This window comes from Paramisgurnus dabryanus, chromosome 9 (assembly GCF_030506205.2).
Source record: "Paramisgurnus dabryanus chromosome 9, PD_genome_1.1, whole genome shotgun sequence".
NCBI classification, from domain to species: domain Eukaryota; kingdom Metazoa; phylum Chordata; class Actinopteri; order Cypriniformes; family Cobitidae; genus Paramisgurnus; species Paramisgurnus dabryanus.
Genome location: NC_133345.1, coordinates 38879077 through 38905111, shown reverse-complemented (window position 1 = coordinate 38905111; position 26035 = coordinate 38879077). Strand labels below are relative to the sequence as shown.

Here is a 26035-nt window from a genome sequence, read left to right as displayed (position 1 = left end):
CCGGGACAAGATAATCTTAGAGCCCCCCCCCACACTTTTTACTGGTAACAAGACATTTGGCATTATCAGATTCAGGACCCACGAATATTGCATATTATACATTGTATAAAACATTTATGTAGTAGTTAAATGTAGTACTGACTCTGTATACTGACACAAAATATCATATAATCACGTATGAATTATGAACAAACTATTGGAAAATCAGTAAAACAACTTCAGCTAATAGTATGCCGTGTTTGGACTAAAAATTGAATAAATATTACTATTAAGTAAATATAAAATTTATCAATATTTCTCCAAATATCCACGCCTTTGAACCAAAAGCCCCGATGGATATTATTTTGTAAAGAGCTTTCATGATGAGCACGCATTAGATTTTTCTCAATTAATGCGACTGTATAGAGCCCTGCATTTCAGCCCAAGCCCGACGAGGCCCGAACTTTTTACACCCCTCGGGTCGGTTTCGGGCCAATTTTAACGTCACAGCTGATACGCGGGTAGACCTCGGGCTTATTTAGGCTTCTCCATCTTTTTATATTTTTCAATTTAATAAAAATAACCTTTTGACAGACGATGATTGCAAAACAAACGTAGTAAGACTTTTAACCTATAGCAAGAGTCCGCTATAAGCACAGCCAGCCACACATTTACAATGCAGCTGTTGCGTATTTAACAGCAGGACCTTCAGCGCACCGGGAAAAAATATTAATGGAGGACTAGATTAAAACCTTAGATACTGCGCATAATCTATGCAAACAGCATCCAAGACATAATCTATAATATATATATATATATATTCCAATTGTACCATTATTTCTGACAGTCTACATATTAAGTCAAACCAAACTGCATGAACTATTTCACTTAAATCAACAGCTCATTTTCTCACAATTTTGTTAAAATGAAACATCAAACGGTTATATCATATGTTTTTACTTTTGTTTAAAAGTTCTCAAATCCCAAACCACAACCACTGTAGGACTACAGTATATGTTTGTTTGTGTTTTACAACAAAGCCTGCATTGTTCGCTTTGTCTTAAATCATTCTGGGCATTGCTTCATTGATTCAGTTGGTACAGTGGTCACAGCTTCACTGCTTTCACTCGCTTTCATTTCTCTACCACTGCTTTGTATGCCATTGGTAAGACTTATTGTTTAGTTATATCAATTTTTACTTTGTTGATACATCAGTTAATATTATAAAACTATAGTTTTCTTGTGGCTCTTGCAGATAATGTCAGTAAAAGAGGGACTGAATGCAGACTCAACCCATTTCACCTTAGGAGGAGCACCATTTAGGATCCTGGGGGGATCAATCCATTACTTTCGGGTCCCGAGGGCGCACTGGAGAGACCGGCTGCTGAAACTCAAGGCCTGTGGTCTCAACACTCTCACCACGTAAGACATTGACATATATTCAATTTTTTCTGATCAAATCTTCAAGCATTGAATTAGTTTTGTCTTTCAGGTATGTACCATGGAATCTGCATGAACCTGAAAGAGGAGTTTATCTGTTTCATCAGCAGCTGGATTTGGAGTGAGCACTGTTTCTGAACTTAGACGTATTTATATTTAGGATATTCTTGGTTGGTTCTTACTAAATCACACCCGTTTGTGGTCTCTATAAATTGCATTTTAGCTACATTCTAATACAAACATTGGTAGCACAAATGGTTTCAACAACAACGCCATAAAAGTAACACTGCTGTTTAACAATATTATTTCCTTTTATGTTTCAAAAGTGACAATTTCTATTTAATCCATACGCTTCTGCTTGTTTTAAGGGCGTACATTCGTCTTGCAGAGGAAATTGGACTATGGGTTATTATTCGTCCAGGGCCATACATCTGTGCTGAATGGGATTTGGGTGGTTTGCCAAGGTCAGAACCTCACCTGTTAAATATTTTAAAGCCAGTAACCCAATCCTAAATATAAAAATCTGTCAATTCCTCTAGAAAACAAGCGCACTCGAGAGTTGACATTTATTTCAGACAGAAATCTTTTGGATTAGTTTATTGCAACAAATATTAGGACAAACAATGGAAAGTATTGCATTGTGGCATGCACAACACAAGAATTAATGTAGTATTTTAATTTGAATAAAAAACAAGGGACTTTTGTGCTTTACAGGGGGTCCGGGGCCACCCCAGCCCCCCCTTAATTCAAACACTGGTTTGTTTGTGTAGTTCTCTGGTCCAGTCAATGTTTTTTTCCTTTTTTATCAGCTGGCTACTTCGAGATAAGAATATAAAATTAAGAACGACTTACTCTGGTTTTACAACGGCTGTGAACTCATACTTTGATGAACTCATCCCGAAAATCGTACCACTCCAGGTAAAGCACCTGTCATTTGGTTGTCTTGTTTTCATTAATTTGTGTATCCTAGTCATGACAGCGTCTGCTCTTCTCCACCTGCAGTTTAAAAAAGGAGGTCCTGTTATTGCTGTTCAAGTAGAGAATGAATACGGTTCATATGCAAAAGATGAGCAGTACCTGTCATTCATTAAAGAGGTACAAATCTTTATCATTAAGCCAATACTTTCAATACAATGATTTGAATCTAAACGCAGCTATGTGTTTCTCTTCATAAACAGGCTTTACTCTCCCGGGGAATTTCGGAACTTCTCCTGACATCAGACAACCGGGAAGGGTTAAATTGTGGAGGGGTGGAAGGAGGTATCTTATGGAAATCATTTTTATGGATTTCCCATTAATGGGATTCTTATGCTTTCTGGATGTTCACGTCTTTACAGCTAAAAGAAAAAGTTTGGGATGACAGGGAATTCTGCACTGACTTACATATTGTGGGCTGATTCTCAAAAATAATCAGACTAAAATAAAATAAAAATAAAAAAATAAAAAATAAATAAACAACTTTACATTTAGAACGTATTAATATAGATATCATAGTGTTACTTTTCTTTGCAGTTGTTGATCATTTTCAGTCTTTAAAAATGAAATCTTCTGTCATAGATTATGGGGTGGTTTCCTGTACAGAGATTATTTTAGGCTTTAGTTTAATTATGAAATATAACTAGTTTTAACAAACATGCCTTACTAAAAAATTACTTGTGAGCATTCTGTGGCAAAACAAAGGGCACTGATGTATTTTATGACATGTCAGTGCAAGTTGTTTTCAGTTTGGACAGCTCTTACATTTATTTTAGTCTAGGTGTAATCCCTGTCCGGAAAACCACCCCATATGTCAATATACATATGCTATATATATAATATATGTTATATTTTGTGATAAAAAGTTTTGCAGGCAGTCAATCTACAGAAACTGTCTTATGGTGGTGTACAGTATCTAGCAGAATTACAGGTCAGTAAAGTAATATTTCTTTTATTGAAAATTTGAATCATTTATTTACATTGACAAGTGACTCTACATTTAAGTCAAATGATCTGACATCTGCGTATCTGCTTTGAGAGAAGAAAAACCCTTCAAGAAAACACATTTTTTTGAATAATGAGAGATTCACACATTTGTGTTAAAGCCGCAGAAGCCGCTGCTGGTGATGGAGTATTGGTCCGGTTGGTTTGATGTGTGGGGAGAAGCTCATCATGTTTTTGATGCACAAGGTATGTGATTTAAACATGACAGCGTTCTACCTGATCAAATTTACATTATAGTGTATTTGTGACACAATTAATGAAATGTCTATGTATGACAAATTATCCATACCCACTGTATGGTCTACTTCTCTCTATAATAGTCTGAATTCATTTCTGCTTTGAAATGCATCTGTATGTTGTGACAGAAATGATCTCTACAGTACGGGAACTTCTGGATCGTGGTGTCTCCATCAACTTTTATATGTTTCATGGAGGAACCAGCTTTGGTTTCATGAACGGAGCAATTGATTTTGGCACCTACGAACCACAGACGAGCAGCTACGGTTCGGTGTTTCTTTAACCGTCATGATCACAGGGCTTATGTGGAAATATTTGGGTGAATTCTCTTTTATGTTCCTTCTATTGTAGATTATGATGCTCCATTAACAGAGTGTGGTGATTACACGGTCAAATATCATCTCTTGAGGAACCTGCTGAGCACCTACAGCAGTATGTTTCTATACTTTACTCCTTTTTGTTTAAACGTACAAGAACAATGGGCAATTGAATTATTCGAAAATAATGCACACGCAAGGTGGTATTGCGGCATGAAGCAGAGTGCCTTTACACAGCGGATGTGTATTATTTTCAAATAATTCAAAAGACCATTATTCCATTATTAGTCCATTATTCCACTTATACCATGGTTACCACATAACATTGCTCTGGTGGTTATTTTAAGACATTGACAGGTTAGGTGTGCGTTTATCAAAAAATAATGCATATCTGTGAAACATTTCTCAACCAATCAGAATAAAGCATTAGCCCCGTGGTATAAAATTAATTAATATTGGTGGAGTTTTAATTTCGCTCTATCTATAAACAGATGAGCCCTTTTCAGAGCCACCACCCATACAGAGCAGGAGATCATTGGAGCCGGTGTTTGTAACACATTACATTTCCCTATGGGAGACTCTTCAGTGTGCGGAAACGGTAGGATTTCCACTATTATGCGCTTTTAACAATGAACAATGTGTTTTCGACACATGACTATGCTCTTTTCATCCAATAGCATTTCAGAGCAGATGATCCCATCAGCATGGAGAACCTTCCAGCAAATCACAACAATGGTCAGTCCTATGGTTATACTCTCTATGAAACAGACATTTATTCCGGTGGAGAACTCAACTCTAGGAACCATGTCCGAGACAGAGCTCTTGTAAGATCATTTTTATCCACCTTGGCCCACGTTTCATATTATTATGGATAAAGATAACAAATAATAAACACTGAGCGATTTAAAATGTAAATCAATGAAGAATGTGTTATTTTAACTGATCTGGTATCTTTTAAAGGTGTTTATTGACAGAGAACTCATTGGTGTTTTGGACTATAGGACTCAGAAGGTTAAAATATCTCATATTAAGGTATAAACGTTAAAGGACTATTTTAGCTTTCATTTGAGTAGTTTGAATGGTATATGAGTTTTTATAATATATCTGTATTCAGTGGGGGCCGGTGACTTCTTTTTTGAGGGCGCATGAATGCGAAGCTCCTCATAACATGTATTGAAACCATCATGTGTGTGGCTCGTGATGTCAAAATATGTGTTTGGCACGTCATGTGAACCTATGTGCATCACACGTCATGTCAAAATAAATGCCTGCTGCACGCTTCAGAGGGGTTTATGATAAAAGAGATCCTTGCGTTTGAAAAAAACTCGCATAAAGGCAGGGTAACACATTGGATCCTGAAACATTTTTAGTTATGCTGGTTAAAAGTCTCCTCACATCCTCATAGCAATCACTATGTTAAGTTGTTTAAATGTATTTGTAGAAATGTATCTGTGCGTGTTCATGTGTTTTGAAAGAGGCGTGACTTTGGATGGCGATATGACTGGAGGGTGGGATCGGGATTTCATTGCTAGGCGGCTACTGTTAGCATTTTTCACCTTTAATCTCTTGTGTAATCAAAGTTTAGTGTTAAATTGCGAGTACTTTGTGAACGTGAGTGTCTCTTTTATCATAAACCCTTTCGACATGGCAGACATACGCTTTCCAACCAAGCTTGCATATGGAATGGATATGAAGGAAAACCCTGTATTTGCATTTTATTTTCATCATACGCCATTTTAATAAAAAGTCATTTTGAAATCTCACTTTTTTTGACCTGCCTGGTTAGATTTTTCCCACTTTGTTGAAAATATAGAGAGATACCGTGTGTTCATCCCAAAATGACAAAAGTATGAATTTTGGTCAACATCGGCCAGCCCTAGTTTGGATTTACATTTATGCATTTGGTTGATGTTATTTTATGATTATTTTGATTGTGTACAGGGTGAGATGACCTTGGGTTTGCTTGTTGAGAACTGTGGGAGAGTGAACTATGGTCCAGCCCTGGACAGCCAACAAAAGGGTCTGGTGAAATAAAATCTTTTTAATGTAATTTACTTTACATATTATTTTGCCAGTTTTTAACTTTTTCTTGAACTAGTTTTTTTCTCCTTCAGATACTTAAGATACAAATGTATTATAAGGTGGATGTACCTTTGATGTTAGTTGCCACATTGTAATAAATATAAGCAGAGGTTTAAAAACTAGATTCAGTTCTGATTCATTTGGTTAATTTCAAATGAGAACATATGCTTTCTGATTCTATAAGGCCATATTTATCATTTTTATGTTTTTATCTACAGGTCTTGTTGGAGATATAACCCTGGATGATGTACCTCTAAAGAAATTTACCATGCATTGCTTGGATATGAAGCCTGGTTACATAAACAGGTTGTTTTATCATTAGCTGTTAAAGATACAGACATCTGAAACAAGGTATTATAAAGGCCCACACATAAACATTTAGTCTGTCTGTTTTTCTCAGGGTGGAGACACTGAAATGGGTGTCTGTCGGTAAAAAACCCTCATACCCGGCTTTTTTCAGAGGAAGCCTGGTAGTCGATGAACCCACAGATACCTTTGTGAAGCTACCAGTAATTCTTCAAATAAAATAATTTTACATGCTTGCTCAATGCGTTTAACCATTGTGCAGAAAAATTTTTACTTTGTGTTTGTCCCTGGCAGAATTGGAGCAAAGGTGTGGTTTTCGTGAACGGGCAAAATCTTGGACGCCACTGGTCAGTTGGTCCTCAGAAAGCTCTCTATCTCCCCGGTTCCTGGCTCAGACAAGGAGATAACCAGGTTAGTACTGTATGCACATGTAAATATGTAGGCAAATAAACATTGGACTTCCTCTTATGCAAACGAAATTTGTCAATAAGTGTCTTTCTTTTATTCTGTGTAACACTTTTGTTCAATTTTTTAGATTATTATTTTTGAAGAGTTCAAAGCTGCAGAAACAATCCAATTCGCAGAAAATCCAGAATATGGCAAGATAATTGACGTATCAAGACAACCGTTTTGCACTCTCATGTAATGAAGGCTTGCAGTTTTACACTGTTTTTAAACTATATTATGACTATGACTATAGTCTCACATCGATCTAAACATGAGTTATTCAATAAATGATGTGTAATATTAACTGTTGAAATGGGTTTGTTTACAGTGATAAACCTCAAAAGATAACCTGCTAGGAATGCAATATAAGTTTATCATTAAGTGTTTAGCAACCTCAGAAGTACCAGTATATTTTATTTAGAAAAGTCTTATTTAATATATAAACTTTACAAAAGTGAAATCTCTTTGTAGTTACTTTTACAAGTATTAAACATTTACAACATACATAGCTTGAGGCCATGCTTTTTGTGTTTGACTGGTTTGTCTCCAGTTTTCTATACCTGTGGGTATATTTCATTTTAAAACCTTTCAAAAATGTAACCATTTTACCCCACCTTAAATTTTTACCTCATTTCACTTTATTGCTTCTTTCCAAATAAATATTTAATGTAGAACTTATTACTTTACCTGAAAAAGATGCATTGTTGTAATGCATTCATTTTTGTGTGAGAAAGATTTGTCAGCTTTTTTAGATTGTTACCCAGTTGTGATGTAATTTCCACCACAACAAACTATTTGTCCCTATTAAAGTATTTTTGTTTTCTTTGTGTGTGTGTGGGTGTGCTTGCGTGGGTGTGTGCACTTGTTAACAAAGCAGTCAAAAGGTAAAGAAGTGAGTACAAATTACAAATATATATGACTAGAGGGCAGGTCTAATGGGGATATTTCATCATAAGGTCAAAGTTCAATATGTTAAATACTATTAGAACAAAGGTCATTTTACTGTTGAATGTTGTATTGTGTTACCTGCACATAAATCTATACCTTTGTAATACGAATTAAATACTTAATTCATAAATACATAAGGTGCAAATGATAAAACAATTATGTAGGCAAACACATTATTGACGAAGCCTTTGCAGTTCCTGGTGGGTGTGCGTTGCTAAAGTAACGGAGAAACGTTTTAGTCTTCTATTGGACGTCTGCGCTGTCAATCATGCCACGGCGCAGACTGCTATTCTCAAAAATAACGAGCGAATGCATTGAGTGTGTACGTCAGAGGAAGGTACGTAAATAGCGGAATCTCGGTTCCGCTTTTTGCGCAATTCTCTGTCACTTTGTCCATTCACCGCTTTGTGTTATTGACGACATTTATCCAGAGGAGGAGGTATAATGTTATCTGACATTAACCTTTGCATTTCAAGATCAAACGTGACTGCGTGTTGAAGCAAACGCAAAATTATCCAGCAAATGCGCGGAAAAGGTTCGTTTGAAACGTCATTGTGAGGGGCTCGGTTATTGATTTGTTTTCCTGCTCTCGCTGGACTTCAGGTCGCAGTCATCGCAGCGATGGACATTTGTTTAGTTTTGGGCACTCTGGGTGCTGCTCTTGCGGGTCTCGTCCTTGCAGCTTATAAACTTGGCTTACTTTATCAGCTGTTTCATAAGGTATGTAAGGAAATTATGTATTATAACATTTTCACAATATTTGGGACGACTGCAGTTTATACTTTAACACGTTCACCAGATAACGTTAGATAATAAAACAAATAGCATTTTCCAAAAGCAGTGTTAAAAATATACAGTTGCAATTACATGTAAGTACGTTGTAATTACAAAATGTTATTAATATGTGGACCAAAAAATGAAGAAAAAACTAAGTGTCTATAATAGATGGAAACTCCTTTAACAATGTTTACAAAACATTTGAAAGTGAGTTCGGAAAAAGCTGCTTGATAAAATGCCAATAACCGGTTTCACGGTTAACCACTATAAAATGTCCTGACGGTTAGTATTATCGTTTAAAATGTAGTCGGAATACGACAGTTTAAATTTATTTTGGATTGAAGTTACATTTGAGTTATTTTATAGTTTTGATGAGTTTACTATTATCCTAAAATAAAAAGTATAACAGTGACAGGGTCGGTACGGTAGTGTACTACTGTATAACGTTACCCAGCTAACAATGTTTGATTCCCATAACGTTGCCTTCATTAGTTTTTGGTTCCCAGATAACGATTTTTCAAGGTTTTATGTGGTTAGCATCAAAGTTTTTTTTTTTTTTTTTACAAAAATAGAATGTTACTTTTTAGGTTAGTTAACCCTCAATCGGTCCTTGGGGTCAATATGACCCCAAACGACATTTCATTGGTTAACAAAAAAGGTTCCCTTCATCTCAGAGATGTAAAACTTTGTGACTTTTCCTAAATAATCTATCTTTACATGCACGAAAAAACTGGGCTTGATTCGGTTGTTCTAAAGGTATTTAAATCTGAAAATTTTGACACAGAAATGAAGGCCTGGTACTTGTGCACAAATGCAATGCAAAAAACACATGCTCACACAAACACACACAAATACACACACACACAAACACACACAGGTATGACTGCCACAGAGAGCATTTGTGTTGAATTTGGCAAATAAAATCAGTCACAAATGCAGAAAATAACACATAAAGGGGTGTGACATAATGCACACACATGTACACTCACAAACACACTCACGCACGCACACACACACACACACACACACACACACACACACACATGCACACACACACACACACATACACACAAACGTGCTCGTTCTCTCTCCTTCTCATGCACACTCTCTCACACTCTCTCTCTCTCTCTCTCACACACACACACACACACACACACACACGCGCACACACACACGCACGCGCGCACACACACCCACACACACACACATACAAACCCACACACGCACACACAAACACATACAAACACACGCAGACAAACGCACACACGCATGACTACCACAGAGAGCATTTTTATAAAATTTGGCAAATAAAATCAGTCACAAATGTAGAAAAAAGATGCACGCACATGTACACTCTCTCTCACACACACACAAACACACACACACACACACACACACACACGCACGCACGCACGCACGCACGCACGCACACACACACACACACTTACACTCAGTCAAATTTATATGGCATTTTGTAAAAACAGACATTTCAAAATGCATCGAAAGCTATAAAAATTACTATTTGACATGATATTTATTTTTAATATCCTTTCTAATGTTTATATAAACATAAATTAACAAAATGTATCTCAAAAGTAATGATTTGAGCAGTTGTCCATATCCAGGAAAATGAATGGGTCTCTATGGGAATCTGCCGGTCTAAATGATTTAATTCCTACACTGTAATTCTCTTATGTTTTTTTCTAAAACCCGACGCCTGAATTCAACACCTCACACCTATATTAATATCTAAAAACAATTTAAATCAAATTTAGATAATAATTTATGTGAATTTTCGTAAAAATTTGATATTTTTCTGGAAAGCCAATTGTGTAGTTGAGGATTTTAGTGGTAAACAGGTACAAAACTACTTCAAATCTCTCAATCAGCTTTATTGTATAGATGAGAAGTAAACAAAAAAAATGATATATTATTTGTATTATTGAAAATGTATATTTTTCTTACAATTACGCTTTCAATTTTGGGGTCATATAGACCCCAAGGGCCAGAAGTGTAAACAGAAAACGAGGAGCGTTTGAGGGTTAAACGTTGTTCTAACGTTATTCATATGCTAGCGCCCCCCTAACTTTATTCTGAGCGAGCATCACTGCACATCAGTTAGTACATTTCATGTTGTGTTTTATCTAGCAATCTCCATCTAATCTAAAATAATGAAAACACACATTTTCATATAATAAGAGGATTAAATAAATATATTTAATTAAAATTCTCTATTAAAAATTTAATTTAGCCATTATTGGAATAATTTTCTGTTTAAATATGTATGTATAATAAGTTAACACAGGTTATTTTTTAATAAAAAATGCCTCAACTTTGCACATGTATTCAGATAACACTGTAACTTTTTGCTTGGATGCTGGTATAAGCTTTTGCCATTACATTAAAGGTGCCAAAGAATGCATTTATACAATATGTTACATTGTTTTCTGATATAAACATAGAAGGTATGTGTGTGTGTAAATAGACTTTATGCATATAGCATGAACTAGCATATAGCGCTAACTCAGCAGTCACTATTTTTTTTTACCATTGTAACAACATTGTAATTAATTTAATGTGTCATTTAATGTTGGGGGCAAACAACCCCACTGTAACGTGACAGTCTGTGTTATGTTGAGATTGGCCTGTTTTTCAGCCGTCTTTTGCATGCACAAAGTTTAAATAATAAGGAGGAAACAATCATGTTTAAAGGGACAGTAAGTAGGGTTTTAAGTGTTTTATTAATCAAAATAAACGTCTTTATTCATAAATATGTCCTTGTTGGTGTCAAATGACCTCTGCCAGTGATCTGACTTTTCTTTGTAAGCTTAGAATTTCTTCTCTTTACTTACATTGAATGGGTAAGTGTTTATAGAAAAGGTTTCGAACATAAAATAATGACAAAGTATCTTACTTTGAATTTTTTATAATTTAAACACCATTATAGCATTTGTCTTAACTGTCTAACAACAACTGCTAATTTGTATGGACAGTTGCCATTTTACAAGTTTAAGATACCAAAAAATTTAGTATTTATTAATAAATGAATACTACAACCCCAAATCAGAAAAAGTTGGGACACTGTAGAAATTGTGAGTAAAAAAGAAATGGAATAATTTACAAATCTCATAAACTTACATTTTATTCACAATAGAATATAGAAAACATCAAATGTAGAAAGTGAGACATTTTGAAATGTCATGCCAAATATTGGCTCATTTTGGATTTCATGAGAGCTACACATTCCAAAAAAAGTTGGGACAGGTCAGGTAGCAATAAGAGGCCGGAAAAGTTAAATGTACATATAAGGAACAGCTGGAGGAGGACCAATGTTTAGGAATAGGAATGTTGTCCCACTCTTGTCTAAAACAGGCTTCTAGTTGCTCAACTGTCTTATATCTTCTTTATCGCATCTTCCTCTTTATGATGCACCACATGTTTTCTATGGGTGACAGATCTGGACTGCAGGCTGGCCATTTCAGTACTCAGATCCTTCTTCCACACAGCCATGATGTTGTAATTGATGCAGTATGTGGTCTGGCAATGTCATTTTGGAAAATGCAAGGTCTTCCCTGAAAGAGACAATAGCCTCTTTCACACAGGAATTCTAGTAAATTACCATGAATTTACCAAAATGAATTTACCAGTAAATACAAAAATGTGCTGTTCACACATGCAGTGATATTCCATCTTTTTACCAGTAAGACATCATTCACACATTAGTATCAAAATACCAGTAAAATCTGAGAGAAAGCGGAAGTTACCTGTGGAGCGCGGGACTAATGTCTGAATGGGAGCATGTGTTGCTCTTAAACTTGGATAAACCTTTCGACATTGATGGTGCCTTTCAGATGTGTAAGCTCCCCATGCCACACGCACTCATGCAACCCCAAACCATCAGAGATGCAGGTTTCTGAAATGAGCGCTAATAACAACTTGGGATGTCCTTGTCCTCTTTAGTCCCGATGAAATGGCGTCCCAGTTTTGCCAAAAAGAACTTCAAATTTTGATCCGTTTGACCACAGAAAAGTTTTCCACTTTGCCAAAGTCCATTTTAAATGAGACTTGGCCCAGAGAAAACACCTGCGCTTCTGGGTCATGTTTAGATATGACTTCTTGTTTGACCTATAGAGTTTTAGCCGGCAACAGCGAATGGCACGGTGGATTGTATTCACCGACAATGTTTTCTGGAAGTATTCCTGAGCCCATGTTATGATTTCCATTACAGTAGCATTCCTGTATGTGATGCAGCGCCGTCTAAGGGCCCGAAGATCACAGGCATCCGGTATGGTTTTCCAGCCTTGACCCTTACGCACAGAGATTGTTCCAGATTCTCTGAATCTTTGGATGATATTATGCACTGTAGATGATGATAACTTCAAACTCTTTGCAATTTTTCTCTGAGAAACTCAGAAAACTATTTTTCGTCGCAGCATTGGGGCAATTGGTGATTCTCTGTCCATCTTGACTTCTGAGAGACACTGCCACTCTGACAGGCTTTTTTATAAACAATCATGTTGCAAATTGACCTTATAAGTTGCAAATTAGTCCTAAAGCTGTTCCTTATATGTAAATTTAAATTTTCTGGCCTCTTATTGCTACCTGTCCCAACTTTTTTTGGAATGTGTAGCTCTCATGAAATCCAAAATGAGCCAATATTTGGCATGACATTTCAAAATGTGTCACTTTCTACATTTGATATGTTATTTATGTTCTATTGTAAATAAAATATAAGTTTATGAGATTAGTAAATTATTCCATTCCTAATTTCTACAGTGTCCCAACTTTTTCTGATTTGGGGTTGTAAAAATGTATTAAAACTAAATAGATTTTATAAAATAAAGTGACACAGGTCATAAACGTATCAAGCTATTTTAAGAACAAAATGTCACAGGACACAAAAATAGGCATGTTATGTCATGTCATTGATCCAGCTGTGTGACAGGTCTGCACGCGCAAGACTGCTCTTGGATAATAACAGGATAATACACATTGTTTCATTCTTTTCAGCTGCTGACAGCTCTTATCATTGATCTTAAGTACGCCTAGTTGACATTCAGTTTCTCGCCACTTAGGCATTTCTTTTGGTTTTGCCAAAGTATCTATAACAACATCTTGATTTAGGACAGAAAAAGTTTGGCAGATTTCCAAGGATCAGGACACAGAAAATCACACCTTCAGGCTGACATGCCATCTGTTTAGTCTTCCGTTCTCTTAGCAATTTAAATTGTTTTTACCTGAACAGCAAGACTTGTAGACAGAGACAATGCAGCGAATGAATCAGTGAAAATTCCTTAGTGACTATTAGCAATGTCTACTACACACAGACGGAGACAAAGAGCCCTCGACATGGAGGGGAGAGCGTGGCAGAAGTTCTGCGGACACACGGGGTCAAATTCGTTTTCACGTTGGTGGGTGGACACATTTCGCCCATCCTGGTGGCCTGTGAGAAACTGGGCATCCGCATTGTTGACACCCGGCACGAGGCCACAGCTGTGTTTGCAGCCGACGCCGTTGCAAGACTTTCTGGTAAGAAGCAAGAACCTCCTTAAATTTATGAGGGGTAAAAGTTGTTCTGGTAGATCTGCTAGCTAGAGTATGCTGCTATGATTTAAATAACAGAGACAATATATCGTATTTTGCTTCTATAGGCACAGTGGGTGTGGCTGCGGTTACGGCAGGACCCGGGCTTACTAACACGGTCACTGCGGTGAAGAACGCTCAGATGGCCGAATCTCCGCTGCTTCTTATCGGTGGTGCAGCTGCGACTCTCCTGCAGGTCAGCATGTAGACTTTCACACTTTAATAAGTTACTTAAATGTGCACTTTAGATTAGTCTTACCTGCACGCATGCCCTCTGCTCTTGATGGTGTGCTGAAACATCTCAGTCTTATCTATTCTTCATATTCAAGTGAGATTTTATCAACTTCCTGACTTCTCACAGAACAAGCCTTGAACTGTTACAGTGATGGTTTGATTTGATCATTTTATACATTTAATTAACAATATATTTCTTATGTCTATGCACAAAACATTTTGTATGTTTCTATGCACAAAAAGTATTTCTTTTGTTTTACTGTGTCAATGAATTTTCAGTGTTTACATACACAACATTTTGTTAATCCAGCTGAATATAATCCAATTGCAGGTTATGACAATACTGTTTACCTGCACCCTGAACATTGCAATCTGATTAAAACATTCGTTTACATGTACATTCTATATATTTCACATAATAAAAAAACACATTATAAATCACACAATACTTAATACATACATACTAATTAAAAGATACATGATTCAGTTAGATTAATACAACATTTGCATATTCACAATAACGGCCCTAATTGAAAGTTTGGTTTAAAACAGTCACTGCCAATGGGATAAATGATTTTTTTTAAATGTTCTTTTTGGCATATGGTGCGGGTAGCCTATGCCCCGAAGGAAGGACCTCAAAGCAGTTGTGGAGGGGATAAGTCTGGTCTGAGTACACCGCTAACGCCCTTTTCTCCAGAGAATGGTTTTTGCAATGTACTCTGTTATGGCCGATAATCTTATTCACTTCATTAATTACTCGTGTTAGTTTATTCTTGTGTTTCATTGTTAAATTTCCATACCATGAAACGATGTTGTAAGTTAAAATGCTTTCAATCATTGATCTATATACAGTAGTTAAAATTTTCCTTTCGATGTCGAAGTTTCGCAACTTCCTAAGTAGACTTAAAAGAATATCCCATTTTCTTAAAAGAAAAATCCAGATAATTTACTCACCACCATGTCATCCAAAATGTTGATGTCTTTCTTTGTTCAGTCGAGAAGAAATTATGTTTTTAGAGGAAAACATTGCAGGATTTTTCTCATTTTAATGTACTTTAATAGACACCAACAATTAACACTTAAATCAACACGTATCAGTTTTTTTCAACGGAGTTTCAAAGGACTATAAACGATCCCAAACGAGGCATAAGGGTCTTATCTAGCAAAACGATTGTCATTTTTGACAAGAAAAATAACAAATATACACCTTTAAAGCACAACTTCTCGTCTAGATCCGGTCGTAATGCGCTAGCGTGACCCCACGCAATACGTCATGACGTCAAGAGGTCATAGAGGACGAACGCGAAACTCCGCCCCAGTGTTTACAAGTGTTGCAGGGAGCTACACTGCGACCAAAATGGTCGCATATGCGACCTTTTGAACTGCCGTTGCGACCCTAATTTTTAATGGGTCGCAAATGTGCTACACACTAAAAACTCCTGGGTCAAAAACAACCCATAATGGGTTATTTTTGACCCAACTCCTGGGTTAAAAAGGGACCAACTAATTTCTGGGTTATTTCAACCCAGAAAAATGGGTTATTCTTTTTGACCCAACTTCTGGGTTAAATACCTGACCCAACTTCTGGGTTAAAATAACCCAAAATTGTAGTTAATATAACCCAACTTCTGGGTCAAAAGAACAACCCCAATATCTGGGTGGAAAAACCCAGAAATTAGTAGATCCTTTTTAACCAAAGGTCAAAGATAACCTAAATTGTGTAACTATGCCTTATTTCAGAAAAGAAAAATTCAGACACTTACACACTTCAAGCAGTTTTAAATTTTTATTGGATTCAATTAATTCTATATAAAAATGCACACTTGGACCTATTTATTTTAGGTCACACTGTAATAACATTAGAAAGGAAAAATAGAATAATAAACAACTCTCAAACATTTGACAACATTCAATAATTGGATTGAACTTGAGGCTTTAAGTCTTCAAACATTGGTTGTGTGCAGCTTGAGATCTCCCAGAGGGGAACGGCTTCGATTGCTGAAGGTATTCCACCAGTGCTGGCCGGTGACTTCTTTATTCGAGGATGCTCGATGCAAAGTTCGTCACAACATGTATGTAGCTTGTCATGTGTGTGGTTTGTAATTTTAAAATATGTGTTCTGCCCATCGAGAGATCCTGTGTGCATCACGTGTCATGTCAAAATAAGTTCCTGCTGCAGACGCGTTTAAAGGGTTTATGATAAAACAGATGCTCGCGTTTGCCAGATACTCGCATAATCTCATGCATAATAGGAGTTTACTGTTAAGGAAGTGTCTGGCGTGTATTTTAGAAACATAAGCGTCTCTTTTATCATAAACGGTTTTGACGCGTGTGCAGCAGGCACTTATTTTGACAAAACACGTGATGCACACAGGATCTCTCGACACGCAGGACACATATTTTGGAAAAGGGAACCACACACGTGACAATCTGAACACTTATTTTGAATTAGCGCATCCTCTGATGAGCAGTCACGAGCCGCCACTGTATTCCACCATATTTGTTCCAACCTAAAACAGACAGAGACAGAAAGATATAAAGTGAATATTGTGTAGAACGTAAATTGTAAGCAAGATAATAGACTACCAGTTTGTGTTATAATGCTGATACTAACTGTACAAGGAAGCCAAATGAGCTGTGGTTCTTAATTGGTGTCTTCATTTTGAGTGGGTACAAGAAAATGTGGGTTGAGAACCACTGAGTAATAAAACTTAACATCTTTAACTTAACTTTTTAGTCAGATTGCTACCTTAGATGGCATCGCCCAAAACTGAAATACAACTGCGAGGAACCTTGAAGTTGTTTTTTAAACCAGGATTCACCCTTTAGCTTCCACATGAAACGTGTCCCTTTTATAGCCTTCTTTCACATGAACAGTATAGTTATAGAATTAAGAATATTCTCTCTCAGAGTAGTGCTGAGAAACTGGTCCATTGTACTTACAGACATTTGGTGTATGAACGCTGTCAGGGACTCTTCAGTGGAATGCCGGATAGTCTTCTTCTCAACCCTGTAGATGGCCTGTAAATGATGACAGAATTTTCATTTTTGGGTGAACTATCCCTTTAAGCCCTATTAAAGAAAAAGTATTTCAATATTTTACTATGTTCTTACCTTAACTTAGACGAAATAATACATCCTTTTTTCTATGCATGCAGTTCATCTTTGTACAGCGCGTTATTAATGCATTTAGTCTAGCCCCATTCATTCCATAGGATCCAAACAGGGGTGAATTTAGAAGCCACCAAGCACTTCCATGTGTTCCCTATTTAAAGACTGTTACATGAGTAGTTACACGAGTAAATATAGTGGCACTAAATAATTTTTTAAGCTGATAAAAATGAGAACTATATTGTATGGCGGAAGATCACTTAGTTTGCAGCACTTTGACCTCTGGTGCAGTAACATCATCACTCATCACACTGATTTTGAAAAAGATGAGAGAGTTCACAGGAGTGATGTTACTGCACCAGAGGTCAAAGTGCTGCAAACTAAGTGCTCTTCTGCCATACAATATAGTTCTCATTTTTTAATCCGCTTAAAATATCGTCACCTCTTATTTTGTGCCACCATACTTACTCGTGTAAATACTCATGTAACAGTCTTTAAATAGGGAAAACATGGAAGTGTTTTGTTGCTTCTAAATTCATTCCTGTTTGGATCCTAAGGAATGAATGGGGCTAGACTAAATGCTAACACATTCACGACATGCTGTACACGATGTACTGCACGCATTAAAAAGACAGGGATGTATTATTTTGTCTAAGTTGATGTAAAAACATAGTAAAATATTGAAAAACGGTGTAGTTTTCCTTTAAAGAAAAATGTTTAGGTATAGATAGATGATATGAGGACAATAAGAGTAAAAAGCTCACCTCAAAAATGTCTCTGTCAGCTCAAACAGCCGCCACTCAGTCAGTGACAAAGCTGTCCATTTAAAAAGACCTGGAGAAAACATATAGAGGTTAGCAACAATTTGAAGACTTGACCTGCTTCTTTAAATCTCACTACTTCAGCCAGTAGAGCACTGTATAATATTATAAGCATGGTGCAGCTGGTAAACATAACTCAAAGCAACGCAACGGTTGGTTTTGCCGGTTGTTGATGAGTAACAGCTGTGAGTGATCACAACACGCTTAAGCAGCCACATCACAGGATAATAAGTGAACAGTGTCCCAATGTCAAGTGAGCTAAAGTCCTTACCAGTGCCCGAACCTGTGTACATGATAAACTGATTCACGACCTCGGGAGCTAGGGAACGAAGAGACACAGGGTACAGTATGTGACAGTGTGTGTACCGGCGGCGCCATTTTGCGTCTGTCTGCGGCGCCGAGCGCCATGTACATAGTTTTAAATTTACACTTATTTGTCTCAAATTCGTCGTTAATGTATATACAGACTTCACCATGTGCTGTAATGTACATTAAATTTTACATTCATTTACAGAAATGAGCTACTTTCATGAAAATTGGTTGATATTGGATTTTCAGGTGATATCGTAAATTCATTCAGTTTACGGACGCTCTGAGGTAAAGTGTTCAGACTGCAGACTCAGCAACGATTGTATTTAATTATACAGTACAATCATAACATAGTACTGATATATCTTAATTCCATAATGTCCTTAAACATAACAATATTGCTGGCCATAATCTGAGAAAGTGCGGGATATCTCGAGTGGTCTTATATACGGCGCGGCGCTTCTCGTCCGGTGTTCCCCGTCCGGTGTTCCCCCTTAACCCCTTAACGTTGCACGAAGTCATAGCTGCCCTGTACTTATCGTATTTTTACCGGTATTATAACAATGAGATAAGCAACGGGGACATGGACACAGAAAGTTTACGTTACATTGACACTTAAAATACTTGCTTACCTTGAATACACAACGAAGAAGCCCAGGCCAAAACGGATCGAGCGCGCCGCGAACTCCGTTGACAGTTATTTCAATCGACTGTTGTGAGAAAATTCCAGAACAGCGGGGGGCGGGGCGTTAACCCAGAACATGGGTTAACCTTTGAAAAATAACCCAGAAACCCAAACAACCCAGGAATTGGGTCAAAATATTAGCCCTATAACCCAGAAAATGGTTTCTCTCTGAAAAAATAACCCATAATTTTAACCCAACACAAATAACCCAGAATATGGGTTGAAGAAATAACCCAGGAGTTTTTAGAGTGTACCTAATGTTTTAGACAATATGCTATGATTTACTATGAGCATTTTTTAAAACAGAAATGTGGATTTTAAGAATACGTTTTATAACATGCTCTGAGCCATCAACACGTTGGCTTCATTTTGCGTGAAAGCACGTCGTGTCTCTCCCTATCAGTGTGCGTTTGCGTGCTCAGCTGTTTCTCAATGAATTAGGTGCGACGCGCGTCACGCGACGCAAGCGCAGTGTCTTCCATGTTTCTGAACTTGAGCAGAGGTCTTTCTTCACTGAGGACGCGGGACCCGTATGGTTCCGGGTTTATATTTTAAATGGTCTGTCGGGTCCGGTTAGGTCCTAGTTTAATTACTTTGGGTCCCAAGTCTGATTAATGTTGTGTTTATAACCCGAGTCGATCGGAAAACGGCCATGAGCGCTACCGCGCTAAAGCTCGAGTGCAGATTCAGCGTGCCTCCGGTTTCTATGGCGATGGTTCTTTTTACGACCACGCGCAGCATTTGCTTTCTCACATTTTTTAATGATCTTATTAGTAATAAACCATATCTTTTCTAAAACCATATCCATATTAAGTTTGGACAGAGATTGTAGCAAAAAGCAATGCTAGTGTCAAGCCAATTGCACTGAACGAGAAAAGCAATGTAAAGTCTGTCACCGGGACAGCAAGTAGACTTTTAAATCTGAAATAATGAGTGGATTAAGCTTTTTAAATCGGCAAGAGAGAAATAGAAAGATAGAGCAAAAGCAGTAAAAGTGCCTATCTAATAGAAATTATTACCATTATAACATCAGTCATAACATCAGTCACATTTATAATCTATAGACCTGCACTGTCTATTAATATACTATACATAGTATTGTATTATATTGAGTTTGATAAAAGGGGTCTAATTGCTTCATATATCAGTGCAAAAACAGTAAGTGTTTTCGTGGTGCTTTGACAAACAGTGTCAGCTTTGTTAATGGCAAAGAAAGTTTGGGGTGGTTAGATTGATGAAATATAATGTGAAATTAATATTAATTTTCAATAAATCAAAGTATTGTGTTGTGTCACACATTATTAGTTCTACGTCACATGTATAGTAGACCATTATTTGTCAGGGGGTAATAATTGCCCTTTTCACCGGCTACCACCACCAAGTACATTTCAGATCTGTGGGAAACACTGCAACGTTTAAGAAAACAAGGCGGCATGTGGTTTAAAAGATGGCAAGTAAAATAAAAAGCATATCTATATGCAATACAGTTTCATTATTGTTCATTATTATCCAGAGCGCCTTAATATAACTTTAAAAAAATATGTGCGACCAAATCATATTTTGCGCCAGTAACTGAAAAAGTTGGTAGCGCAAGTGCCACCAGTGGAAAAGGTTAGTGTAGTTCCCTGTGTTGAAAAAGAGGACCGTTCCAATGTTGTTGTATGTCAACTGATACTAATTAATGTCTTTGTGTCAGTTTATTGTTTACAATGGTCCGCAAATGTCTGTTTCATATATGTAACACATAACCTCCCGACGTCACTACGCATTTACGTTAGGTCGCGCTGGACCGGATCTAGACGAGAAGTTGTGCTTTTAAATTGTATATTTGTTATTTTTATTGTCAAAAATGTCAATCGTTTCGCTAGATAAGACCCTTATGCCTCGTTTGGGATCGTTTAGAGTCCTTTGAAACTCTGTTGAAAAAAACTGTTACGTGTTGAGTTAATTGTTGGTGTCTATTAAAGTCCATTAAAATGAGAAAAATCCTGCAATGTTTTCCTCAAAAAACATAATTTCTTCTGGACTGAACAAAGAAAGACATCAACATTTTGGATGACATGGTGGTGAGTAAATTATCTGGATTTTTCTTTTAAGAAAATGGAATATTCCTTTAAACGGTGTCTAGTTTTCTTATGTACATAGTCCACATTATCCTGGAACGAAAGTTTGTCATCGATGATTGTGCCTAAATATTTAAAATTCTTTACACCTTTTATAGTAACTTGTTCGTATGAGAGAGCAGTTGTGCATTTTTTATTCTGATTCCCACAACATAATTCCTTTGTCTTTCCAAATGTTCAACCCTAAATGACTGTTGTCAAAGTCAAACCATTGTACAAGACTTTCAATACACTCAAAATAGGTGGAAAAGTTCCTGTCTGTTTGGCAAGAAATTATCTGCATATTTAATCAGAGCAAGATCATCCCTGTTGCACTGGAGCATATTAGTATAAAGAGAGAAGAGCAAAGGGGATAATACCCATGGTTTAGTTTAGTTTGGGTCGAGTCAGCTCACCTCACTTTGGCGTGGATAGCATTTCCATCGAGTTTAGTAACACTTTGCAGTGGGAGGGATTATAGGCGTGTCGTTATATTTGCGCTGCCTACTGCTGCGACATCATACAAGTGAGAGCGTCGTTGTACATTCCCATACATTCATTTATTTCTCAGTCTGCCACAAAAGAGATAGATGTTTGCACATCGCGTTTATCACTTCCTCTGTCTCACATTACAGTTTCTGTTCAAACACACGGCGCTCCGCTGAGCCTCATTGAAGTTGCATTTAAGCATATATAATGCTGACGTGCTCGTCGCGAATGTTCCGCCACAAACTGCAAGTCTGGAAAAAATTGTTATGGTGTCCCTGATTCTCAACCTGTGGATGTTTTTCATTGCTAAAAGGAAGTTTGGGAACTTATAGCAGAGCACAGATGACAACAGGTTTGCTCGAGACAGCCAGAGCTAGCACTAAAGCTAATCTTTACATTATAGCGATGACGCTGTAGTGACGATTCTCTCAGACCAATCAGTGATCTACAGTGTTTTCGCGTCACGTTTGGTATCAGCTGGGGTCGCTTGGAACCCCAACCGAGGTGGTACGAAAAAAAAAGTATCGGGTACCACGTACTGCACCTAATTGAAAAGCTCCCAAAAGTAAGCTGACCCGACCCAAACTAAACCAAACTGCGGGGTACTATGCAATGGAAAAGCGCCATAAGACTATGCAGTCAGATGAGACTCCATTAACACAGACTCTTTGGGGCCTATTGCTTAAAAATTTCTCAATCCAGAAAATTAACCAGCTACGTACACCTAAATCTCGTAACCTTCCCTTTAAAATTTGTGCCTGTACAGTATTAAATGCTGATGTAAAATCCATAAAAAACATTGTGACACAAATTCCTTCCTTAGAAAGGCCATTCTCTTCTTATTTAAAGTTTAATCTTTATCTTTATTAATCCAAGGTTTGTTGTTTGGAAATAGTCTAATGTTCTTTGTTTGGACCACTGCCTCTACACAAAAGTTTATATAACTGGTAATCGTGTCATTCAAGGACTCATGATCAACATTGCCACAATTAAAATCATTAAAAAACAGATTCCAATCTGTACTGACAAAGCAGTCTCTGAGATTTTCAATCGACTCTTTAGTCCATGACTGGACCTGCTGAATGACAGGTTCAGTCCTTTTTAGTATCTGTCTGTATTCTGGAAGGAGGTAGATAACATTATGGTCTGAGCGTCCTAATGGTGGGTGTAGTCTTGGAACATAGGCCCCATCCACATTACCAAAACATTTATCCAAGGTTTTGCTTGGACAAGTCTTATACTGTTCCAAATTTGGCAGAAACGCAGATAATTCACAGTTGTTAAAATCTCCCAAAAGTAACACCGGATCATCCGATGAGTTACGTAGTACCATGTTTTAACTGGCAGCAAATGCAAAATTCGGCCCAGATACATAAACTAAGATAACAGTTATTTGTCCGAACTCACAGGGCAGATAGAATGGCCTGAAAGACACAGATTAAAGTTCGTAATGGGTTGAGCAATAAGTTCCACTTACCGTGATGTTTGTTGCCCAGCTGTTGTTGACAAACATACACAATCCTCCTCCGATGGTTTTGGACGATTTCTGGCTATCACGGTCCAGTCGGTAGGGTTGCCGCCGAGTTTTTCCTACTGAAATTCCTCGCCATCATTAGGTATTGAAAACAACTTAAACACCTTGAACAGTTGTCAAATGTTAGTTCTAACCAGACCAATGGCAGGCAGAGGGAGTGTTCAGGAAACTGGTTTGAAAATAAATTTGCTGTTTCATTATTCTGCCCTGTATTGGTCCTTACAGCTGCGCTTTTTTAGGAGACCTTGGGCTTTTAAGTTCCAGTCCAGACCTTAATAATTATTTCTTTATATAAGCATAACCCATCAGTCATCCTCTTGTGTATCCATTACCTCTATTTACTAAAATCTTGTGCTATTTTTCTGCTCTTTAGGGTAGAGGTGCACTGCAGGATATCGACCAAATGTCCCTCTTCAAGCCGCTGTGTAAGTTTTGTGCTTCAATAAGAACCGTGAGAGAAATTGTTCCTACTGTAAGAAAAGCATTAAGCATCGCACAATCTGGCACACCAGGTAAAGCTGTTTTTATTAATGAGGAGATCATGCTTTATTTGTTAAAGTCAAAGAATTTAACATTGTCTAACACTTTTACAGGCCCCGTGTTTATTGAGTTCCCCATAGACACGCTTTACCCTTACCATGTGGTGGAAAAAGAGTTTGCCCCTAAAAACACTCCCAAAGGGCTGATGGGGAAAATCATTGCATGGTATAAACATTTCTCAGTATTCACAATGAAATTGTTATTATTACATTATGACTTTATATCTTGGTGTGGGTGAAAATCATTTTAAAGTGCCATTTGGTTATGTTATCCTGCAGGTATCTTAAGAATCACTTATGTAACTTATTCGCTGGAGCATGGGAAAGCCGTGATCTGTCCCCGCTTCCCATTCACATCCCTCAGGCCACAGAGGATCAGGTAATCAGTATCAGTATTTGTGTTTATTGGGTTCAAACCCATGACCTTTTGTGCTGTTAATGTATCATCACATGATCAGTGATCACATTAACACGTTCACTTAAAATGTTTTCAATGTTTTCCCTTTCCCAGATCCAAAAATGCGTGGAACTGGTGAGCAGAGCCAAGAAACCTGTTATACTGTTGGGAAGCCAGGCAACCTTACCACCTACACCTGTGGATGATATCAGGTGATTTTAACATTGTTTTATTCACCAAGTGTGTATCAGATATTTCAGATAGATCAGTCTATGGATTCATTTATGGATCACCACTTCTGGGTATCAAATCTTTGACTTTTTGAGGTCTTCACGGGTCGACTTAGATCTGAAAACCAAAGGTCCGACCAGAGCGGGTTCGGGTCTAAAAGTTTCACATGTGCCTCGGACACGTGTCGGGTATCATAATAGCGGCATCGGGTTTCGGGTAATTTAAAATCAATGTGTTTTTGGCGAACAGACACGAGACGACCCAAACTGTCTTGCGCGTGTATGCATCGAGTCCTTTTTCAACCCCTCCTCTGTTTGCCAAAGCGCTTACGAACATTGTGTGGCTGGCGGTAGGTTAATTTTTCATTCAGACAGACCTGTCAATTTATTTTGAATGCCATTGGTTAGAGTCGGACTCTGGTATAATTTTCACGGGTTTGACTCTGGGTCTTGTTTTTTATTTATGCACGTTGGGTTTGGGTAAAAAGTGATTCGGATCATTTCAGGTCTGGTACATTTCTTTGGAGTCGAGAAGACCTCTACTTTAGACTTAATAATTTTTTATTCATTATAAAGGTGTTAAATCAAATGTATAAAATAATAATAAATAAATTCATTAATTAATTAATTAAGAATGTTTAGAATTTTCCCTTTAATAACCTTTTGCCATATGTGCAGTTTTGCACAGTTTTTGCATTATGGAAAAAGTCCTCATTGATGACATATAACTCATTCATTTCAAAGCAATTAACTGATAACTAATTATGTTGGCTTGAGAAAGCCAACATACTGTTGTTGCACTTAAACTTATTATTATTATTATTATTATTAGTGGTGCTTGCATTTATGCAAAGCATCACTATTATTATTGCTCAGGGATATTATTATTATTATTATGTTGGCTTGAGAAAGCCAACATACTGTTGTTGCACTTAAACTTATTATTATTATTATTATTATTATGTTGGCTTGACAAAGCCAACATACTGATATTGCATTTAAACTTATTATTATTATTATGTTGGCTTTGAAAAAGCCAATATATTGTTATTGCTATTAAACTTATATCTTATTATTCTACCCCAAAATTTCTGACACTAACTCGTCCTAGGGCTTTCAAGCTACATGCACCAAATTTTCCACAGACCTTCAGACTGGTCTGACTTAGTGTGCTATATCTTTTCTAACTGATGGGACCTTCCGAATTCCTAAACGGGGGTCTCGAACACCCCAAAATTTCCATTGACTTAACATTGAGACAAACTTTGACGGGTCATAGCTGTGAGTGAGAAACTTGTAGAAACTTGTGGCTTACCACATTTAAGGTGGCTGACAGGCTCTGTAAGAACATACATCACAATGGGGTGTAAGCTATACCCCTGGGGTGTAAGAGGCCCCCAAAATTTCCCATTGACTTATAATGGGGCAGGAAACATGCCCATATAAGGGAATAAAAGCGTCCCAGATGGAATATCTTTACTTTAGAGT

At 37.2% G+C, this 26035-nt stretch overlaps 2 protein-coding genes and 1 long non-coding RNA gene across 6 annotated transcripts in view; 2 read left to right on the top strand and 1 right to left on the bottom strand.

Moving 5' to 3' along the window:
• The first annotated feature begins 1073 nt into the window (after positions 1-1073).
• On the top strand, positions 1074-7292 carry glb1l2 (galactosidase beta 1 like 2). Of its 2 annotated transcripts, XM_065260480.2 has the most exons (19): positions 1074-1144; positions 1235-1401; positions 1472-1540; positions 1788-1883; positions 2229-2337; positions 2422-2514; positions 2598-2679; positions 3261-3325; positions 3501-3585; positions 3765-3902; positions 3988-4068; positions 4445-4551; positions 4631-4777; positions 4914-4985; positions 5895-5973; positions 6254-6341; positions 6436-6544; positions 6636-6752; positions 6877-7292. In XM_065260480.2, the coding sequence occupies exons 1-19, from the start codon at positions 1136-1138 to the stop codon at positions 6985-6987; spliced, it is 1824 nt and encodes a 607-aa protein (XP_065116552.2). In that variant the 5' UTR covers positions 1074-1135; the 3' UTR covers positions 6988-7292. The 2 variants fall into 2 exon arrangements, with proteins under 2 accessions (XP_065116552.2, XP_065116554.2); XM_065260482.2 differs by lacking the exon at positions 3765-3902.
• Positions 7293-8091: 799 nt separating this feature from the next.
• ilvbl (ilvB (bacterial acetolactate synthase)-like) overlaps positions 8092-26035 on the top strand; it is a 39908-nt gene continuing 21964 nt past the window's right edge. Inside the window, exons 1-7 of the mRNA XM_065282798.2 lie at positions 8092-8456; positions 13841-14042; positions 14165-14292; positions 23755-23893; positions 23975-24086; positions 24200-24299; positions 24432-24529. Of these exons, the coding sequence (XP_065138870.1) occupies positions 8358-8456; positions 13841-14042; positions 14165-14292; positions 23755-23893; positions 23975-24086; positions 24200-24299; positions 24432-24529 (878 nt within the window). The 5' untranslated portion in view covers positions 8092-8357. The remainder of the gene's footprint in view (positions 8457-13840; positions 14043-14164; positions 14293-23754; positions 23894-23974; positions 24087-24199; positions 24300-24431; positions 24530-26035) is intronic.
• LOC135773312 (uncharacterized) lies at positions 15811-19316 on the bottom strand. 3 transcript variants are annotated; one of them, XR_010543506.2, is made up of 5 exons: positions 19204-19218; positions 18534-18581; positions 18206-18275; positions 17274-17351; positions 15811-16840 (listed from the first exon to the last, which is right to left on the bottom strand). It is a non-coding gene; the product is annotated as an uncharacterized lncRNA (long non-coding RNA). The 3 variants fall into 3 exon arrangements; XR_010543505.2 differs by lacking the exon at positions 19204-19218 and having other exon boundaries at positions 18534-18820; XR_010543504.2 differs by lacking the exon at positions 18534-18581 and having other exon boundaries at positions 15812-16840; positions 19204-19316.

Coding starts and splice junctions, on each gene's coding strand:
- glb1l2 (XM_065260480.2), top strand. Junction 2,515..2,597: donor ACCTGTCATTCATTAAAGAG/GTACAAATCTTT, acceptor CTTCATAAACAG/GCTTTACTCTCCCGGGGAAT. Junction 6,342..6,435: donor AAGCCTGGTTACATAAACAG/GTTGTTTTATCA, acceptor TGTTTTTCTCAG/GGTGGAGACACTGAAATGGG.